Below are 22,325 nucleotides of genomic sequence, written 5' to 3'. Positions count from 1 at the left end.
GTGAAAGCAAAACAGGAAGCAATGTCTGGTAGACAGAGAGCTACACCTTGGGGGGAGGCCGAAATGCGTTTCCTGGTACAGGAGATGGAGAGGCGCGATTATGCGTGTGGACAGGCGCATGCACACCCCATGAGACACAAGCGGGCTGTGTTGCGGAGGATCAGGCGAGGACTGTTACGCCGGTTCGGAGTTGAGCGCACCACAACGCAAATCAGGAAAAAACTGGCAGATCTGCGCTTTCGCTCAAGAGACCTCCTCACCAGCCTCCAACAACAAGTGCGGAGGGACCGAGGTGAGTGTTCCACATAGTATGTTTTAAACATATGTTTGTTTTTTTTTGTTTTTTTTTTCAACAGGGTTTACAGTGTAAAAAAAAAAAATATAATTTGATTCGCACATGTGAAATTGCACAACGCAAATATAAGTGGTATTGCGCTCAGTTTTGTTTTTTCCAAACAGCGGCGCATGCGGCGGCCCCAGCCCCATCAGCACCTGCAGCACCAACAGCCCCCGCAGCACACGCAAGCCCGGCGGTGCAAGCATCTCCTGAAGCAGAGTCCGTAAGTGTATAAAATGCGTTTGTTCATGTTATTAGTATTTTTATTGGGTTGAAAAATACAAGAATAGGGGGGGGGAAAGAAGTCATGGTTCACATAAGGCGAACGGTAAATAAAAACCAAAGTTTATTCCAGGGAGGAAACAATAATGGAGTATTACAATACCGTTTCATTTTTTTTATGTTTTCACCGCTTTGGAAATGTTCAATGCTCAATTTCATATTTTTAGATACCTGAGCCCGTAAGGACCCCCTCGCCCCCCTCAACGCCTCAACCACAAATTGCTTCCTCCACTTCATCCCCAATTGGTGTGTTTTCTCCAGTATCACTCCGGGAAGTTGGAGCTGACTCGACCTCCGGTAATCAACTTTTTTTTTTTTTTATTTTTTTTAAGCATGTGAGAAATTATAATTTGTGTAACAGTTGCTGGCATATTCTATATTTAGACATTTTCTTTTCTAGTACGTGTTGCCACTCGACGTGGAAGGGCTGTTATCTCCTCATCTGAAGAGTCAGAGGCGGCACAAAAACGTAAGTGTTTGACCACAAGCATGAACCGTATGCACCCATCTGCTGCCACTTAACACTATGGCCCCATATTGCGATCCATAGGATATGGCCCCATTTGCTACCAAACCCACATTATGCCACCATATGCTGCTCCACATACTATGGCACCGTATGCATGCACATTTACAAAACCGCCATCAACAATGTAAATTTCCTCAACAGAAATACCAACCTTACCTGAACTCTTGGCAGCACACAGGAGGGCGATGTCTGCGTTACACCAACTCGGAGTGATGCTGGACCAATTTGTGGCAGCCCAACCGCAGGGTGATAACATTTAATTAATTTTTTTTTTTTGTTTACAAAAATTGTCTATGTCATGTTGACATATGTTAAACTAAAATGGTTTGTTTAAAAATCAGTCATAAAGAAAGAAATTAAAAAGCCTAAATAAAAATAAAAAAAGAAACTGACACAGTTTAAAATTACTATTCTGACATAACACACTTTTAAAGATGGAACACTCCACGTAACAGGATAATTGCAGGCAATTAACTAAACACCAGACTAGGAAACCTGCCTTTATCGCGTGGCAAACCACTTTTTGTCTCAGTCTACAAAGGACTTGAAATTGTGGTCATGTGTAATGCAAAAATTTAAATTTCAATTTTTATTTTTTATAAACAAACAAAAAGGATAGCCAAACAATTTTGTTAATACAACAAGTAAACATAAAAACTATAATTGAGTGTAACTAAAGTCTGAGTCATTCAGTTGCTGCCTTCCAGGATTTATGAATGGGCCAGACTGCAAATGTGGGGTTCCAAAGTTCATGCTGTGTAGCGGCTGAATCACCCTTCTTGGCGTGCTTGTTACATGTTCTTGTGTCTGCGGCCATGGGTTTATTGACATAGCTTGGGAATCCACAAGAATATAACTGTCTTTAAGTTGTCCAACAGCAGCTTTATTTAGCGCTTCAAATATAATTCTCTCAGCCTGAAGCCTTTGCGTAACGTCCAGAGACCGAAGTCTTTCGTCCACCATGTGTGCAAAGCCCCCAATGGCTTGCTTTTCCTGCAGCACCAATATGTTCTTTGCTATATCGACAAACTCAGGAAAAGGTGGAGCGGTGGCCTTTCTTTTTCTACTCACAGGGTGACGCCTTTGCACAGTGTACGCTCCCACGGACACACTTGCCTCCTCTGCCTCCTCGTCGGTTGGGTTTGATGTTGCAGGGGTTTCAGGAATTACACATGGTGTAGGTGAGACCTCTTCTGTTACATGCTGCAAGAACAGAAAAACAAGGTTAAAACACAGAAAAAGTAAAACGAGTGTTTTGTAAACACATAACAATAATTTATTAAGAGGGGGTGGGAACATTGGTACTGGCTATGTACTGACATCGACAATTTGTAGAAATTATCTTATGATAAACCAATTTAAAATGAAGAGGTATCAGCTGTGAACAAAGTTTCAAATCATCAACTTAATGAATAAAACTCAACTGTACCATGTACATATATATGTATCATAGGTTATTGGAGGGAAACCCAAAACATACTTACATCGACTAGAGGGGAATCAGGCCGTGTCACTGTTTCTTCCTCTTGTGGCAGTGACATAGAACAGTGCATAACCCTGGGGATTTCCTGGTCTCGCGTAAACTCCAGCAAGTTGTAGTACCACAACTTCAGAACATACACTTCATCGGTACCCGCCCCCGACCTTGTAGACTTTTCCACCTTGTTCAATTCCTTCTTGAACACAGTGCGTAGAGCTTGAATTTTTTTTTTAATAACAGCCTCATCAACCGTTTCGCTAGGGTGATTTTCTTGATATAGATGTACAAGTTTTTCATATGCAACCTTCTTCTTGTATTTGTTACTGTAGTCTGGAGACTTCACCTTCCAGAGGCAGGGCATTGACCGATACATCTCAATAAATAGGCGTATGAAGTCTTGGCTGTTTGCAACTTGGCTACTTGATGCCATCTGTAATAAAAAAGAAAGGAAATGGTGAGAACTCTTTCATTTAGGTACGGACATACATTTTATAAAAAAGAGTTTGAATCGCATAAGCTTGGTCGCTGTCCTAGAAAGGTATCACGTTCAACAATTACAAAAATGGGGGCGGGCGCGGTTTCAAAACTAAAATGGCTGCTCGGACATGTGCATATGGACAAAATGAACATACACACAATAAAAAAGAGTTTGAATCGCATAAGCTTGGTCGCTGTCCTAGAAAGGTATCACGTTCAACAATTACAAAAATGGGGGCGGGCGCGGTTTCAAAACTAAAATGGCTGCTCGGACATGTGCATATGGACAAAATGAACATACACACAATAAAAAAGAGTTTGAATCGCATAAGCTTGGTCGCTGTCCTAGAAAGGTATCACGTTCAACAATTACAAAAATGGGGGCGGGCGCGGTTTCAAAACTAAAATGGCTGCTCGGACATGTGCATATGGACAAAATGAACATACACACAATAAAAAAGAGTTTGAATCGCATAAGCTTGGTCGCTGTCCTAGAAAGGTATCACGTTCAACAATTACAAAAATGGGGGCGGGCGCGGTTTCTACACTAAACTAAAATAAAACGATAAAATAAAACAAAAAAAAAAAGGGCATAAAAAAAAAAATAAAACTTTGGAACCAAAATAAACTTACCTTTGACGGTGCGAAAAATCCGAAAGTTATGGAGAAAAAATAAAAAAAAATTTGCACTGTTGATTCTTAAGATGATCTTAAAAATGGAGGTATTTGAAAATAACCAACGATGATGATTCTTCAAGAGGGTTGCTGAAGGACGAATAGCGAAATCTAACCAAAAATGCACTTTTGTCTCTAGGGAGAAAAATGCTGGTTTAGAAGCTAACCACGGCGCTCCAGAGATTTAAGCTGTAACGCTATTACGTCCTCTTTAATGACGCCGCCGGCCAATGACAGCGCAGCGGTGACCACCAATCGGCGCTTTGGGGGGCGTTGTAAATTAAACGCTGAAGCACGCCCACCGAGGTCTGAATCGTTTTTTGTTTAGTAATGTGAAAGGTACTCAACGAGCAACGAGGTCGCTATGCAGATCGCTGATCTCTCTAGAGTCGTTGACGAGAGTGGACTGTTTGAAAGCTATCTAGCGATCACGTAACGACACAACAGCGATCTATGCCTGGTCGGATCGCTATCGTTATCGCTGGTGCGTTGCTTAGTGTAAAAGGCCCTTAAGATAAGGACAGGCTAAGTACATGCCATTGGCTTCTACCCACTGACATTCTTTTGCCACTGCTGAAAAGACCGCATATAGTGGTGAATTATTTGGCGTTTTTACCGCACTCCTCTTTAGAGGTACTTGACTTATTGGGGTTAAGTTTGGACCATATTTAGGCTGTGTGCCCACGTAGCGATTTTTAAGCGTTTTTGCCGCTATTTTCGGCGCGAAAACGTTTAAAAATTGTGTACAGAACGCCCCCCATGCATTCCTATGGCATTCCGCACATGCTGTGCTAATGCTGCTCTTTTTTCCGCGGCGGAATCGCATCACGGAAAAAATCGCAGCATGGTCATTCTTTTGTGCAGAATCGCAAAGAATTGCCGCGATTCCGCACCCATAGGAATGCATGAGAATCGCTTACTTCCCGCATGTGGCTATGCCCACCATGCGGGAAGTTAAGCGTCTCATGTGCGGTTGGTACCCACGGTGTGGAGGAGAGTAGACTGTAAAAAAAAGAATAAAAAATAAAAAATCGGGGTATATTTACCTTCCGACATCCCGCACTGCATTCCCGGCCTAAGCGTTCCCGGTAATGCCTTGCGGTAAGGTCCTGTGAACGCGAGACCAACGTCATCACAGGTCTCGCAAGGCATTACTGGGAACGCTGAGGCCCGGGAATGCAGCGCGGGACGCCGGAAGGTAAATATACCCTGATTTTTTATTTTTTTTTAGTATTTTAACATTCTGTTTTTTACTATTGATGCCGCATAGGCAGCCTCAATAGTAAAAACCTGGTCACACTTGTCAAACACTATGTTTGACGAGTGTGACCAACCTGTCAATCACTTTGTAAGCGATGCTTCAAATCGCTTGGAAAGTGCTTGAATATCGCACGCGAAAATCGCGGCAAAATCGCGATCATAATCGCGGTAAAATCGCGCTGAAAAAAACGCACGATTTCTGGGAAGGAGTCTGGTTTTTAGTCTCCGGAATAAAACGCTACGTGGGCACATAGCCTTAAAGCACTTTACTGTTTATGGTTCCCCCATTATATTTGTTTTAATCACATCTGCACAGGTATATTGTTAGCAGTTGTTTTTTAGAGCGCAACCCTGATACTTTTTATGTTTATTGGGTAATTTGGTTCTGTTTTATTATATTTTAAACGTCTGTTCCCCCTTTTTTTTTTGTAGTTTGATCAATCAAACTCCACTTTTCTCTTAGAATTTGGTGCTCATGAATCCACTGCATCATCGTTACAGGTAAATACTTATATTTTCTATTGATTCACAGCGCGAGTATTATTTGTATGATTGAATGTAGAAATAACCCATTTGTGACTATATTGTATTGCTTAAACATACAGCGAGACTCGGGAGGGATGGAGCGCTATTTGCCTCCTGGAGCGCAGATTTTCCTAGAATAGTTTGTGGACTCCACAAACAGAGACCCTAAGTGCTAGAAGAACAAAATCCCCCCTCAAGTGACCCCATTTTGGAAATTATACCCCAATTTATCTACAGGTGCAGGGACGATTTTGACTCCATGGATGTTTTTCAGAAACAAGCAGCAGTGGATGTTCCTGAGTGAAAATTGTAAACTGCTGTTGAAGAAATCAGTACGCTGTAGTGCCCGTACATTGTGCCCAGCTCATGCACCTGTAAATTAGGTGGGCTCTCATCGCTAAATAAATGCCAAACAGTTTAGGCACACTGTGGTGCTCAGAAGGGAGAGGGACATTTGGATTTGGGAGCGCAGAATTTGCTGAATTTGTTTTGGGGGAAGAGGAGCCATTTCGCTCTTCCAGAACCTTTGTACTACAAGTAACGTGAAAGCATTTTTGTTCATTAAAGGTCTTAACTAGTTGGCCAATTTTATAGGTTGGGTCGTTCTGACCTATACCAAGCACTGACCGAGCACTCCGCCCTTAAACATTTGGTGGTTTTAATTACAGCAGGATCTTACCTACCCATAAATACAAGCTTTAGAGAGCGGTATGCACATTTACCCAGAAATTCAAACTTCAGCCTAAAGGCCCCGTTACACGCATCAATGTCCCAGCAATCCCACCAACGATCCGAAGTGGATGGGATCGCTGGGACATAGCTGATTGCTGGTGAGCTGTCACATAGACAGACCCACCAGCGGTCAGGACCAGCGAGCAAGCTGGTATCCAATGTAAACAGCAGGTATCTAAGAGCCGCACGGCTCTTAGATACCCACTGTTTACCCTGGAAACCAGCGTGCACGCTGGTTTCCAAGGTAAACAGCGGGTAAATAAGAGCCGCGCTGCTCTTAGTTACCCGATGTTTACGTTGGATACCAGCTCCCAGCGTCGCTGATCGTTGCTCTCCAGCGATGCGTGCTGGCCAGCGGGAGACCAACAATCAAAAAATGGCCCAGGACGGGGGCGTGGCTATGGCAGCGACGGAGTAGGACGCACGCGGTGGAAGCTCCTGCCATCCTGACAAATCCGGTCGGCAGACTCTTAACCTCGCGGCACACTTACCCATTTTCTGACCCCTCTGGACTTGGGGTCGCTCCTGGATCACGCGGGAGAGCGGGGCTGGACTCTTGGGAGCCGGCGGCTCTGGAAACCTGGGCGGCTGGCGGGGCCTGCAGGGAGCGGCGGCCATCTTGGAGGCGCGCGCTCTGCTGAAGAGAGACGTGGCGCCGAGTTTCATCGTTGCAGCGCTGAGGGAGCAGGACGGTGAGCTAAAAATTTAACTATTTGTGAGGGACAAGCAGTGTGAGAACTGGAAAATTGGGCCCCGCGTCCCCCTCCTTACCATATTGCCTGCCCTGCGCCATAACTATTGGGGCCTGGATCCCTCCCTCGCTGTGGCCCCTGTGAGAGTCGCTCCCTGGGCTGTGGGGGCCCTTGCTTGCCGCCTGGGGCTGAACACTGCCTTCTTTTGAGACGCTGCGGGTATGAAGCTGTGCCTGGGTCCCTGCAATCACCCTCTGTGCACAATACCCTGTCTGCCACATTAATTTGGAGACCCCAAAGTGCACGGTCTCTGCCATCCGGCTGTGCCCTATTGCCTTTAAAATGAGTCGTTCCAAAGGGTCCGGAACGGCTGCAGAAAAGCTAAAGGAATATGCCAGGATAGACCGTGCTGAGGCCTCTAGATCTACAAAAAATAACCCCCCACAGGTTCAGCATAAGAGCCGCCCCTCTGAAGGTGGGGAGGAGTGTGAGCAGGGGGAATTAACCCTTAAGCAGGCGTCTGAACAACTCATGCAGGCCATCTCCTTGACCAGGACGTCTCTGACTGGGAAGATAGAGGACGTATATAATGAAATGGGACGCATCCGGCAAGATATGCAAGCCATGAAGGGCCGCATTACGGAGGTGGAGACACGGGTATCCCAGGTGGCAGACACCATCACACCCATGGAGGCTAAACTAACGAAAGTGGCGGGTTCCATGAATGTGTGGAGGCAAAAAGCAGATGACCTGGAAAATAGGATGCGTCGAAATAACATCCGAATTATTGGCCTGCCAGAGCGATCGGAGGGACAACATCTGGAGCAATTCCTAGAAGATTGGCTTAAAACCACTTTGGGCGACGAATTCTCCTCGATTTTTGCGGTGGAGAGGGCCCACAGAGTCCCTACTAGGCCTCTCCCTCCAGGAGCCCCGCCTAGACCCTTTCTGGCGTGCATTCTCAACTGCAGGGATAGAGACGTGGTTTTACAACTGGCACGGCAAAAGAGTCCTATCAACTTCAACAATGCCACGATCTCGATCTTCCCGGATTTCTCTGCGGAACTCCAGAAACAACGGGCGCAGTTTACGGAGGTCAAAAGACGTCTGCGGGAGAGGAACATTGTGTACTCGATGATTTACCCGGCCCGGCTCCGGGTGGTCCACGGGGGTTCTACTTCGTTTTTTACAGATCCGGCGGAGGCGGCGGAGTGGCTGCGATCCCATGGAGGGTCTGCCGAAAAGGAATCCTAATGCATCTTTTGTCAGTTGGTAGTTTTCTATTAACCGACTGATTGGAGCTACACTCGGAAGCGTCCAAGATACCAACAATACCGGACACTGGGCTCAGTGATGGTATCCCCTTGTTTGTTCCGTGATGGGAGTACAGGACTCTACTCCCATGTTCTTCGTTGTTTATTTACTTTGGTTTTTTTCCGTAGAGGTTTTTGGTATTTTTTCTTAGGTTGTAACCGCAGTCGACAACAATTTCAGTCTACAGGTGATGTCTCTAAATTTTGCCCAGGTAATACCATGCACCATGTTCAGAGTAGCAAAGTATGGGGTCGGAGTTAATATGTATGACATGGAACGTGAGGGGAATAAAAACACCTCGAAAAAAGATCAAGGTCTTTTCACAGGTCAGACATTATCGCCCTCACATTGTGGCCTTGGTGGAGACGCACCTGACTAGGGATACGGTACGGTGCGTGCAGAAGCCCTGGGTACAATGGTCTGCCCATACATTCCACACCAGCTATTCCAGAGGGTCTCTCTGTTGGTACATAAAGACGTCAGATGGGAGGCGGGGGAAACTCGAAGGGACCCTGAGGGTCGTTTTGTTTATGTCCACGCAGTGGTGAACACCAGGAAATATGTAGTCCTATGTATTTATAACCCCCCTCCGGCTCGTATATCCATCTTGCAGAAAGCAATGAGCTTTGCCCTTAACTACCCAGACGCAGATGTTATTTGTATGGGCGATTTTAATATGGTTATGAACAACCGCCTGGATAAATTGAGGCTGGATGATGTAGCGACCGGGGGGTCCTCCCCAACGTCTACAACCCCGTTGTCATCATTTATGGAGGGTGGCGGGTGGCTGGATTTGTGGAGGATGCGTCACCCTGAGTTAAGGGAGTACACTTGTCTCTCAGCCACCAAACGCTCTCTATCACGCCTAGACTATATATTCGGTTCTGGCGGTCTAGCAATGTGGGTGACTGATATAGAACAAGGCAGTAGAGGGATCTCAGACCATAGCCCGGTCGTCCTTAAACTCAAATATGGGCAAGTAAACTGTGGGATAGCTTGGAAGTTAAATCCATTCTGGTTAAAACTGATGGGATCTCCGGACAGAACGATTGATCAGTTGAATTGCTTCATCGCGTCCCACCCGGAGCCCCAGGATATTAATTTATTCTGGGATGCCCTTAAGGCATACCTGAGGGGCTGTTTGTCCTCCACGATCTCTTATATTAAGCGGGTTACCACAGGGAAAGATGACGAGGTGGAGCAACAACTGAAAGACGCGGAGGCAGCATATATATCTAGCCAGACCAGCGGGAACAGGAGTGAGTGGCTGGCTGCCTGCCCAGAGGTTATATACTCAGCACGTGGACACTAAATCTAAGAGTAAATTGTTTTTTACTCGTCAATCCTATTTTGAATTGGGGAACCAAACGGGCAAATTTTTGGCCTACCTGGTGCGCCAACATAACACCTCTAATATGATTTTGCAAATTCTCAAGGTAGACGGTACACTGGTGTCTTCGACCGAGGATATTCTCGGCTGTTTTCAGGATTACTACAGGTCACTATATAAATCTAAAAGTGACTTTGATACTTTAGGGTGCTTAGACTATTTGTCAGATATATCATTTCCCACATTAGATCCTGAGCAGCGGGCCCTTATGGACGCTGAGTTTACTCCAGAGGAGATAGATAACGCTATGACAGATATGGCTTCTGGGAAGGCCCCTGGACCTGATGGGTTACCTATTGAATTATATAGGAAGTACCGGGATATATTGACGCCACTCCTAGTAAAGGTCTATCGGGGAATATGGGATGGGAATTCCATGCCTGAGTCCTTTTACGGGGCTAATATCATAGCGCTTTGGAAGGAGGGGAAGGACCCTTTAGAATGTGGATCCTATCGTCCCATTTCATTAGTGAATGTGGACTATAAAATTTTTACCAAGATTCTAGCTACTAGGCTGAATTCCATTATATTGAATCTCATACATCCAGATCAAACGGGCTTTATGCCGGGCAAAAGCACCTCTATTAACATCAGAAGAGTCCAGTCAATAGTCCAATATAGCTCCTTGGTACCAGACAACAGATGGGCATTGGCATCGTTAGATGCTGCCAAGGCTTTTGACTCTCTTGAATGGCCTTTCCTTTCCGCATGTTTGCAGAGGTATGGCTTTGGCAATCAATTTATTACATGGATCAAAATATTATACATGAAACCTAAGGCCCGTATTATAATAAATAATTCTATATCTGAATCTTTCATGTTGCATAGGGGAACCCGCCAGGGTTGCCCTCTTTCCCCGGCTCTCTTCGCTCTTGCGATTGAGGCACTAGCAATACATATAAGGTCCTTCCCCAATATCCGAGGTATAGATATAGCAGGTCGGGTAGACACCATTGGCCTATATGCCGATGACATGGTGATATTCTTGAATAATGTGGAAGAAACTTTGCCGCAGGTGATATCCCTTATAGATAAATTTAGTAAATATTCAGGTTTACATATAAATTGGGAAAAATCTGCCCTGTTACCCCTTTCCCATGCTCCGATTCCCCAGCTAGAGGATCTCTCCCCGCTGCCTATTGTATCTAGTTTTAAATATTTGGGTATCTACATCTCTAATAATAGTACACTTGATTTACAACTTAATGTCCACCCGTTGCTGGACCTGGTTAAAGCTAAATTTGCGTCTTGGAGTAGGTTCCCATTATCTGTGGCTGGACGCATTAATCTGATTAAAATGATATTACTCCCTAAATTTGGCTACTCGCTCCAGCACAGTGCGGTAGCGGTGCCCAAGTCCTTTTTTGTCAAACTTAATTCTTTAGTCACGTCCTTTATTTGGGGGAAAACTAGGCCCAAACTTAAATTGTCCACTTTACAAAGACCAAAGAAGGGAGGTGGGGCGGCGCTGCCAGATTTTTTCCTGTACTACTTAGCTGGGCAGGCTAAAGCTTTAAATAAATGGATGCCGGGTAACTGCCTCCCTAATTCTGAAAGCCACCTGCTTCACACTGCACAGGCAGATTGCCCATTGGGTTTCCTTGAGTTGGAAAAAACTAATGCTCCACGTCTGCTGCCCCTGCTCCGGCTGGCACGATTAATATGGAGACAAATCAAGAATGTAATAGGGTTTAGGGGTGTTGTGGCTGAAATGCCCCTGTGGAGTAATAACTATTTTTCGGAGCTACCGAATCACCCATCCGCCGTTTTTCGGGCTCAGGATGGCGTTTCTTCAGTAGGAGACTTGTATGACCAGGGGACCTTAAAGTCTTTTGAACAGTTACAAGCCGCGCATGATATTCCAAGGTCTCAATTTTTTCGCTATCTGCAGCTGAGATCGGCTCTTCAGTCACATATGAGAGATAGGGGTGTGGACCGTACTATTTCGTCTTTACCTCTGATAGGAATTCTTAACTCGCAGGGTCCCCAGGGTCTTATATCCTCCTTGTACACATATATGCTGTCAGTAGGGGCAGAATCGGCCATAAGCTCTACAAGGATGAAGTGGGAACGTCTCATCCCTGATGCGCAAAGAGAGGAATGGGAGGAGATTCTGGAGTCTCCGATTGGAGTATCACCATCTATCAATAACAGAATGATACAAATGTATATAATAAATCAATCATATTTGACTCCGTTGCGACTTTTTAGGATGGGTCGGCTTCAATCATCAGAATGTATGCAATGTCACTCGCCAGATGCTGATTTTATCCATATGGTGTGGCAATGTCCCATTATCCTACACTACTGGAAAGAGGTCACCACACTACTGACGTCCTTGATGCTGGCCCCTGTCCCTCTAGAACCATTGATTTGCTTGTTTGGGGTATGGGAGGAGGAGATCTGGGATCGATATGCTGGAGTCTTCTTGCTCGTGACGCTGGTAATGGCGCGGAAAGTGCTGGCACTGAGGTGGATGGGGGGCTCAGATCCTTCCCTTAGATTTTGGATCAAGTTGGTGAATTCGGTTGTTCCATATGAGCGCACGTTATATCACAATAGGGGATGCCCGGGGAAGTTTGAGAAGGTCTGGGAGAGGTGGAATTCCTCTCACCTTACTCTACAAAACTGAGACATCACGCACGACACAACGTGATCTAGGCTGCGGAAATAGTAAATGTTAGTTGAGATAGTGGTAGATGTAGTTTAGGAGTTCTAGTTAGCTCTTACTGTTATATGACAAGGTTTGTGAAATTTAAATTAAAGTGATATATGTATGGGGAAACACAAACAGTTATCCTTTAAATATGTTCGGATGGAAATGTACACATTACCTTGTTTATTTGTGAGAGTGTGCAATTTCTTTGTATTCTGTTATCACAACCCATTGTGTATGATGTGCATTCTTTGTACTCTGGTGTTTAATAAACGAATTAAAAAAAAAAAGTGGCCCAGGACAATCCTGCACGATCAGCGATACCTGGCGGGCGGGGCTGGTCGCTGATGCGTGCCACACACAGCAAGATCGCTAGGGCGTCACAAAATCAGCGATCTCGCTGTGTGTGACGGGGCCTTAAGAGAGGTACACTAGACACGTAGGGTCTTAACAGCTTGAGACCACCTTTTCGTTGGTTGCTGGGCATGCATTAATTGGTCAAATTATGTGCTAAGCGTCTCAATTTTTTCTTATTATCCAGCGTAGTATTGATACGAGAGAGTGCAACTTCTTTTGTATATTGTTCACACTAGAGTCATGACATCCTTTTATAACTATGCGGTTATGTAATACTCGCAGGTAGGCGGGATGCAGTGACAAGGCGGGAGACGGGATGAACTTTAAAGTGTAAATTTTATATATAAGGATGCCTTTAGGGCTATCCTGAGCAACCAAACAAGCTAACAATAATTGCCCACGCAGGGATCAACACAAGAATACACGGGTAATGCGAACACGACTAGCCTGGCTAAGTCCGGTCACTATAGGGCCGCGGTATGGCCGACTACGTGTCCTTAGTTACAAAGTGTCACTTATCCTCTCCGACGTCTGGCAGTGTACTGATTGATGGTGCTTCAGTGTTTCAGCCGCTGGGCCCAGCTGACAAGGATCTGGCGTAGACTTCCTACGCCCAGGTGAGGTGGGGGCACAACAGACCCCTGGAGAGTTCCACGACGCGGCCACCCCCCCGGTGGAGGCGGTGTGGTGCCGCTTGGGGGCTGGAGAATGGAGGTCACAGCCCCGAGAAGGGAGCGGGCAGTGACGGCCTCGAGTGGCTGCAGTCAATCTGCAGGCGCAGCCCAGAACTGTGCTGCAGGGACCACGGTTGGCAACGGGCAGGCCGCAGACGCAGGCTGGAGTGCGGCGGTGGCGACCACGGATAGCGGCAGGTGGGCCACAGCTGCGGGCTGGAGTGGGGCGGCAACGGCCGCGGGTGGCAACGGATAGGCCGCTGCCGCGGACTGGAGTAGAGCAGCGACAGCCGCTGGGAATGTGGGTGGGCGGTCGGTGTCTCTCCGTTGGACGGCTCAGTGCCTTCCCCCTTCTGTCAGCGGTGAGTCTTCCTTCAGTCTCTCCCGTCGCTGCTCTGCTCTCCTGGCTCTGGCTCCCTGGCACCCTCTAGCTTCCTCACTTCTCCTCTCCTGCTGCGTCGACTGACTGCTGCTGGCGTCCTCAGCCCCTTTTATAGTAGCTCCTCCCCCAACCTTTCTAGAAGTCTCTGTGGTCCGTCCCTTGTGTCCCCCCGGAAACAGTCTCCCTAGGAACCTTGATGACGGCCCCCTTGGTTCCGGCCCGGATACACAGCGGGGGCCCCTCCTCCTACAGTTAAATAATGCTAGATTCGTTTTCAGATACCCAAGAATCCTGATGGATTCCACTGAATTTGCTGTATCTATAAAAAAAAACAAAAAAACATTGAACACAACTTTTTACTTTTTGTATGATTTCTTGTCCCAAACAAGCAATAAATTGAGACTTAAATATTGTTGTTTTTTTTATTCCTGCTGTAAGAACAACTGCACAAACTTTATGCTTTCTAATTTGCTGGAAATTGTTACAGAAGTAATTGCTGCCCTCATCCGTCATTCATATCAATGTGTAATTGTAGCTTGATGAGGGCAAACCACCACGATAGGGTAGAAATGATGGAAACCTGCACTCTTCTCTGGAAGGTGATCAGCCCATTGTTAAGAGATGTTACATGACGTGGATTCCAGACAGTCATGTAGGCGCAGGCACTCACATTGTCTATGTTCAGACAAGCCTGGCCTAGAAACATGGCATACCTTATGCATTAGGTATATGTGATGTCTTATAAATGATGATTGTTGGGCACCCAGGCAGTCGTAAACAGCTGTAATAATAATTTGTGCGGTAATGTAAAATGAATGCAGAAAAATCCCATTTTTAAAAACTTTTTTTCATTGTGTCTGATTGTATCAAATATTCCATTGAGTATATGCATCTTACATATACAACTGTATGACTATACAGCAGCATGCAGGCCTGGTGGGAGATGGGAAGCTGATGCCACCAGTGGGGGAGGGTAAACGTTGATATGTTACCCGTGGGGAGGGTGACCATTTACCAGTGAAGAGAGTGGATGGAGGAGGTTGATTTTTCAATGGAGACGGTGGATGAGGAGGGTTGATTTGCTACCGTGAGGTATGTGGCTGTTTTTTTGCAATTAGTGTGATGGGGAAGGTTGATATACTACTGTAGTGGAAGGAGGGATGGGTGGGAGGTAAGATGTTGATCTGCTACCAGTTGAATGGGGGTGTTGATGGAGCTTTTACTAGTGGGGGAGTAGAGCTAGAAACAGATGTTGCTGTTGGTAAGTGGGGTAGATGGGCAAGCAGATGTTTAATGCTGCAGTGGATATATTTACTCCTGCACTATGGTATGTGTGAGCAAGTACGCGGGATGCAGTGACGGACAGGAGGCAGAGCAAGGGTTAACAGTTTTATTTACTCCACGCAGGGAGGTAAAGGGTTAAACAGTGGATTAAACAGTATAAATGGCAAAGGATATGGTGAGGTGAAGAACAGCGGTTCAGATAACGGCAGTTCGGTTGCACTTTTCAGGAGTTTCTCAAACTCTAAGGCTACGTGCACACGCTGCGGAATGGGGTGCGGATTTTGTAAAATCCGCAGGTAAATCTGCAGGTCAAAAGACCTGCAGTTTTACCTGCGGATTGCTCTGCGGTTTTGCCCTGCGGTTTTTCATCTCCACAATGGAGGAGATGGCAAACCGCTGCGGATTCCGCAGAAAGAATTGACATGTCAATTCTTTCTGCGGTTTCAAAACCGCAGAAAAACCGCGCGGAAAAATCTGCACCGTCTGCACTGCGTTTTTTTAATTCCCATTGGGAATAATGGTACTGTACACCACAGCAAAAACTGCTGCGGACCCGCAGCGGCCAAATCCGCTATGGAACCGCAGCAGAATCTGCATCGTGTGCACACACCTTAACTCCTGCTGTAAACTCAATAGCACCAGCAACGGCTGGTGCGGTGTCTTTTCCAGGAAGGTCCTGTCAGGAACACCGCACTGAACTTGCTCACTGAGCCAGTGCACGTGTCCTGAGTAAAGCGAACTGTGCTCAACGATACCTGTGGAGCGGGCAGAAGCCAAGTAGATGCGTACTTCAGAGTCGCAGGACCTGAAGCACGTGACTGCTAGGGGCGTGGCCTAAACTCAAGGGAGCTAGGAGCAGCAAGAGAACTCCTAGCAGGGTAACTGCGAGACAAAGTTACCAAGGGGCACAGACAGGGAGAATAGTCAGGACGTAGCCAATGAGTCACACACAGAGATAGCTGCAAGGTACAAGAGGGACGAGCAGAGAGTAGTCAGGTCACAGGCAATGAGTCATACACAGAGATAATAATGCAGTACAGAATCAACAGGCAAACTCACAATGGGAAACAGAACGGGGTCAGAACCATATAAACAAGCTATAACAACAAACAGGCACAGGCACACAGGGGTCAGCACAGTAGGCCAAAGGCAAAAGTATAACTGGCAGGGATTGAAGCTTCCCAGGGGTTTAAGAAGCTCTCCTAGAACCAGAAATAGGCCACCATCATTGACCCCATGTGTGCAGGTCAAAACCTGCACTGAGCTCCAGACATTAACCCCTGACGTGCAGCTCAAAAACCTGCACTGGGATCATAACAGTACCCCCCTCACAACGGGGGCCTCTGGACCCCCAGGCTTCCCCGGGTACTTGGCATGGAAAGCCTGAACGAGGCGATCTGCATGTACAGAGCGAGCAGGGACCCATGAGCGCTCCTCTGGTCCATATCCCTTCCAGTGGGCCAGGTACTGCAAAGAGCGGCGCACCCGCCGAGAGTCCACAATATGTCCGACCTCATACTCCAATTGACCCTCCACCAGCACTGGAGTAACAACAGACTCAGAGTCCTCTTTGACAGACCCTGCGGGTTTCAACAGAGATTCATGGAACACATTGGATATTTTTAAAGAGGCGGGGAGACACAACCTATATGCCACTGGGTTGACTATCTCCATAATCTCGTATGGACCAATGAACTTTGGTCCCAACTTAGCTGATGGTACCTGTGGAGAGCCAGACCTTCTCTCCCACCTGAAACATGTCTCCCGAAGTTCTCTTTTTGTCAGCAAAATATTTGTATCTCCCCTGGGCCCGAGAGATATTACGCCAGACTTCAGTCCAGAGGTTTTTTAACCGTTGAACGGACCCCTCTGCCCCTGGACAACCGGAATCCACCAGTGTAAACTCCCCAAAATGCGGATTAAACCCATAGTTAATCAGGAATGGGGACATGTTGGTGGACTGACTCACCCGATTGTTAAAAGCGAATTCCGCCAATGGTAACGCATCACACCAATCCTCCTGTCTGGCGGAGGTCAGACACCTGAGAATTTGTTCCAGAGATTGATTGGTGCGTTCTGTCTGACCATTACTCTCCGGGTGATATGCCAACGAGAAGGAGAGTGAGATGCCCAATTTCATACAGAACGCCCTCCAAAATTTGGCCACAAACTGCACACCTCTGTCAGACACAACATTCAGGGGTACCCCATGCAATCGGACCACATGCTGCACAAACAACCTTGACAATGTTTCTGCTGAGGGTAATGCTGCCAAGGGAATGAAATGGGCCTGTTTAGAAAACCTATCTACCACCACCCAGATCACGGTATTACCCCTGGAAGGTGGAAGGCCGGTAATAAAATCCATGGAAAGGTGAGTCCATGGCCTATCAGGAACCGGTAAAGGTATAAGTTCCCCAGCCAGTCGGTTATGCGAGCTTTTGGAATGGGCACACATACCACAAGCAGAAACAAAATCCTTGTCATCGGACCTTAGTGAAGGCCACCAAAAATCCCTGGCTACTGCCTCTCTAGTGGCCGTGATACCTGGATGAGCACTCAGCCTAGACTCATGAAACTCTTACAGAAGTCTAGGCCGCAATGAATCTGGAACAAACAGTTTATCCCCTGGCCTGGTTGCCGGAGCTAGCAGCACAGCCCCCACCCCCACTTCACAAGCATCCACCTCCACAATGAATGGTTTGGACGGGTCTGGTTGTACCAACACCGGGGCAGACATGAAACATTTCTTAATCGCTGAAAAGGACTCCTTAGCAAGTACAGACCAATTTTTTACATCAGCGCCCTTCTGGGTAAGATCCGTGAGTGGTTTAACCACTTGTGAGAAACCTTTAATGAATCTTCGATAATAGTTCGCAAATCCTAAGAAGCGCTGGAGCCCCTTGAGATCTCGACGCTGAACCCAGTCAGCGATCGCCAGCACCTTCTTAGGATCCATACGAAACCCCCCACAGGACACAATCAACCCCAAAAAAGACAGTTCCTGTACAAAAAACGAACATTTTTCCAATTTAGCAAACAATTGATTCTCCCTGAGTCTCTGGAGAACTGTCCTTAGATGTTGCAAGTGAGAATGACTGTCTGGGGAATACACCAAAATGTCGTCCAAATAAATAATAACAAAACGGCCTATCAGGTCAGAAAACACAACATTGATGAAATTCTGGAAAATAGCGGGTGCATTAGTTAACCCAAACGGCATAACCAGGATCTCAAAGAGTCCTTCTGATGTAAGGAATGCAGTTTTCCACTTGTCCCCTTCCCGAACCCTTATCAGATTGTAGGCCCCCCGCAGATCTAACTTGGAGAACCATTCGGCCCCCGCTAACTGTTTACATAAGTCTGGGATGAGGGGAAGCGGGTAAGTGTTCCTAACCGTTATCTTGTTAAGTTCTCGAAAGTCGAGGCACGGCCGCAAACCACCATCTTTCTTCTTCACAAAGAAGAATCCTGCTGCCACAGGTGACACAGAAGGCCTGATATGCCCTTTGCGGAGACTCTCAGCTATGTACTCCTTCATGGCTTGGCGCTCAGGCCCAGACAAATTGAACAATCGAGCCTTAGGTAACTTGGCTCCGGGTACTAAATCAATGGCACAATCGTAGGGTCTATTTGGTGGCAGCACCTCAGCCTCACTTTCGGAAAAAACGTCTTTGAAATCCTTCAGGTACTCCAGAATACCTTCCAGACCGACAGACGACACAGACACGGATTTAACAGTGTTAACAAGATGTCCCAGGTTACCACATTTATCATTGCATCCCCATTGAGTGATTTCCCCTGTAACCCAATCAATGGTAGGATTATGGCGTTGAAGCCAAGGCATCCCCAGTACCAGTCCTGCAGGCAAGTTATCTAGCACAAGACAACTTAGTTTTTCCACATGAGTGGAACCCACTTTTAGAGAAAAAAGTTCAGACCTGCAACAGATACCGCCCTGGGTAAGAGGAGACGAGTCAATTGCCACAAGTTTAACAGGATCCTGAAGCCTGACTGTCCCTATCTTATTGAGAGTCATAACTTTGGTGTCAATCAGATTCACAGCAGAACCACAGTCAACAAAAGCAGTAGTCTGAACAGGACCATAACCAAGTTCCAGTTCCACCTGCAGCACCATTTTTGCACGTGAGGAAAATTGTACCTGAAGGTCTGGGTAGCCTCCTCGACTACTACCCAGACCTTATTTGCTTCCCGCCATCTTGGAGGATGACGGACAGGAGGGACAGTCCTTCTTACAGTGTCCAGATTCCCCACAACTGCTTCTCCCGGTGGCGTCTTTCTTTTTCCTCACAGGTGACAGCGCTCACCTCCATAGCCACAGGAAGAGTCCGGGTCTCAACTCCACTGGAGAATAATGATGTTTCCCATTGCATAACGCCTTTAGCCCGCAGTCTGCGATCCATGCGAACTGCTTGGGTCATGGCATCCTCCAGGGAGTCAGGCGGAGGATGGAGTGCCAAAGCATCCTTCAGACGTTCACACAGGCCTCTGTGGAACAGCCCCCGAAGGGCGGCATCACTCCAGGAAATCTCGGCTGCCCAACGTCTGAATTCAGTACAGAACCATTCAGCCGAGTGCTCCCCCTGATAGACACTCATCACCTTGTCCTCAGCCAACCGCACTCTATCAGACTCATCATAAATAAGCCCTAAGGCTTCAAAAAACGCATCCACAGACATTCTCTCAGGGGCAGAAGAGGAAAGCGAAAATGCCCAGGCTTGTGGGGACCCCCTAAGCAGGGACATAACTACCCCCACCCTCTGTTTCTCATCCCCAGAGGAGCGGGGTCTCAGGACCTGAAGCACGTGACTGTTAGGGGCGTGGCCTTAACTCCAGGGAGCTAGGAGCAGCAAGAGAACTCCTAGCAGGGTAACTGCGAGACAAAGTTACCAAGGGGCATAGACAGGGAGAATAGTCAGGACGTAGCCAATGAGTTACACACAGAGATAGCTGCAAGGTACAAGAGGGGCGAGCAGAGAGTAGTCAGGTCACAGGCAATGAGTCATACACAGAGATAACAACGCAGTACAGAATCAACAGGCAAACTCACAACGGGAAACAGAACCGGGTCAGAACCATATAAACAAGCTATAACAACAGGCACAGGCACACAGGGGTCAGCACAGTAGGCCAAAGGCAAAAGTATAACTGGCAGGGATTGAAGCTTCCCAGGGGTTTAAAAAGCTCTCCCAGAACCAGAAAGAGGCCACCATCATTAACCCCATGTGTGCAGGTCAAAATCTGCACTGAGCTCCAGACATTAACCCCTGACATGCAGCTCAAAAACCTGCACTGGGATCATGACAGGTCCTGTGGGCAACAATGCTCCGTCTTCTGGCGGCAGCGGTCGGTCTCCGGTACCTTCTGCTGAGCCTAGTCCATATACTGATGTGGCCGGAGGAGCGTGGGCCACGGCACTGTCTGAGCCCGATGTGGCCCCTGCACAACTCTCCTCGCAGTCTCTGTCAGCAGTGGCGGTGCTTGGGCGCGGGCTTACGCTGTACGGATGCTCTGGGATTGGAGCACTCACTGGCCCTGCTGCAGTGTCTGACAAAGGTACGGGCCACAGTCCTGTACGATCCCAATGTGGCTCGGCAAATATTTACTGACAGTCAGGGTGCAAGTGTCTGTCCTGTCCCCGGTCTCTGTTATGGGGCATGTGTGTTCTATTCACGGACACAGTATGTTATGCGCCTTGCTTTCTGGTAGTCACCGGCACACTGCACCTCTCTCTGTAGTCACCGGGCACACACTGCACGTTCCTCTCCCTCTCTGGTCCCCGCTTTTGGCGGCGGGAGACGGCAGACACTGGCCTGCACGCTTCTGATGCTCCCAGGACAGGATGGAGCACTCCTCTGCCTGGCTGCTGCTGGACACACAGCTCCCCTCAGTGAAGCAGTCCTCCTCTTGGTCTGCTTTAGCATGCCTGGCCCTACTCTCTGCTGCAGCCCCTCTGCAGGCGGTGGGGCCTGTCGCAGTGTCAGTACTGTCTGGAGGGAAGGTCCGCCTCGCAGGAAGGTCTGCCTCGCTAGGGCTTCCCCCAGGCAACATGGGAAGGTCTGCCTCACTAAAGCTTCCCCCCAGGAACAGGGGATGCAGCCTTTGCAGTTCCGGACCCGGCACGCAGCTATCCGTGGTCCCGTCGTCCCCCTTACATATGTATGGTGCTGTGGAGGTATTTGTGCTGTAATCTGGCATTTATCTGGCTAGGATTTGGTGGTGATGTCAAATTATCAGAACTATTATAAAACTCAATGAGAAAGCCAAGTTTGCAGTCACCTCTCCACTGACAGCACCCAAAGTACCAGGCAGCGCAACAATGGGGGTAAGAGGAGACAGTTTTCAAGAAAGAGGTGGATTCCAGCAGTGGTATCAGAACTGACTGAATATTTATGGCATTATTCACAGGATATATTATAATTTTTACAAAGACAGGAAAGCCATTATCAAAAATGCGAGTTAACCTCATCACACCTGCCCCTTGACCTGTGAATGATGGCTTGAAGGACAATTGTGAACTATATAAGGAGCCTTTGCCTCTGTTCCAAGAGAGTCTACGGGATGTCAGCTTAGGGGACCATGGACCCAGCAGGAATAAAACAGATCTGCTTCATTGACCATCACTGAACCCTCAGAGACATCTTGAAGAATCTAGGTTGGAACAATCAAGTCACCTGACCACATACCTCACTGCTCTCAGTTAGCTTCCTAAGCTTGTCGTTACCTCCTCTTTATGGGGGCCCGCCAAATGTGGGGTGCCACTGATGGGGGAAGTATGCCCTGGAAGCAGCTCTAATCCTGGCGAGTCAATAGATGGGCGAGACTCTGTAATTTGTACCATCTTGAGTATTTTTCTGGGACTGTTTTATATGCTATTGTTTATTGGTGGTTCAATAAATTATTGCCACATTGTTTATCCCTCACCCTGTGTTGTCTGAATAGTGTTTTGCCCATTGGAAAAGACAGCAAGCATTCAGTGGTATGAGCCCTGGTCCATGCAGTCTTTCTAAAGACAGCTGGGCCAATGGACGAGAGCACCCACTGACCCCATGTCTCCACATTTATATACACTGCTGAAAAAATAAGGAACACTTAAACAACACAACTCCAAGTCAATCACACTTTTGTAAAATCAACCTGTTAAGTTATGAAGCAACACCGATTGTGAGTACATTTCTCCTCCTATTGTGTAAATGGAATGGACGACAGCTAGAAATGATAGACAATTAGCAAGACATACCCTATAAAGGAATTGTTC

General features: G+C 47.2%; 1 protein-coding gene across 1 annotated transcript; it reads right to left on the bottom strand.

The window, feature by feature from the left end:
- Positions 1 to 955: 955 nt before the first annotated feature.
- Positions 956 to 3,620, bottom strand: LOC141053861 (uncharacterized). The gene is made up of 2 exons (XM_073550995.1): positions 2,633 to 3,620; positions 956 to 2,351 (listed from the first exon to the last, which is right to left on the bottom strand). The coding sequence occupies exons 1-2, from the start codon at positions 3,056 to 3,058 to the stop codon at positions 1,806 to 1,808; spliced, it is 972 nt and encodes a 323-aa protein (XP_073407096.1). The 5' UTR covers positions 3,059 to 3,620; the 3' UTR covers positions 956 to 1,805.
- Between the last annotated feature and the right edge of the window lie 18,705 nt (positions 3,621 to 22,325).

This window comes from Dendrobates tinctorius, unplaced genomic scaffold, assembly GCF_039654945.1.
Source record: "Dendrobates tinctorius isolate UK_male_01 unplaced genomic scaffold, ASM3965494v1 ptg000171l, whole genome shotgun sequence".
Classification (NCBI taxonomy): domain Eukaryota; kingdom Metazoa; phylum Chordata; class Amphibia; order Anura; family Dendrobatidae; genus Dendrobates; species Dendrobates tinctorius.
This window is presented reverse-complemented; position numbering and strand designations above follow the sequence as displayed.

Coding starts and splice junctions, on each gene's coding strand:
- LOC141053861 (XM_073550995.1), bottom strand. CDS start 3,058: ATGGCATCAAGTAGCCAAGTTGCAAACAGCCAAGACTTCATACGCCTA. Junction 2,352..2,632: donor CTGATTCCCCTCTAGTCGAT/GTAAGTATGTTT, acceptor CTGTTCTTGCAG/CATGTAACAGAAGAGGTCTC.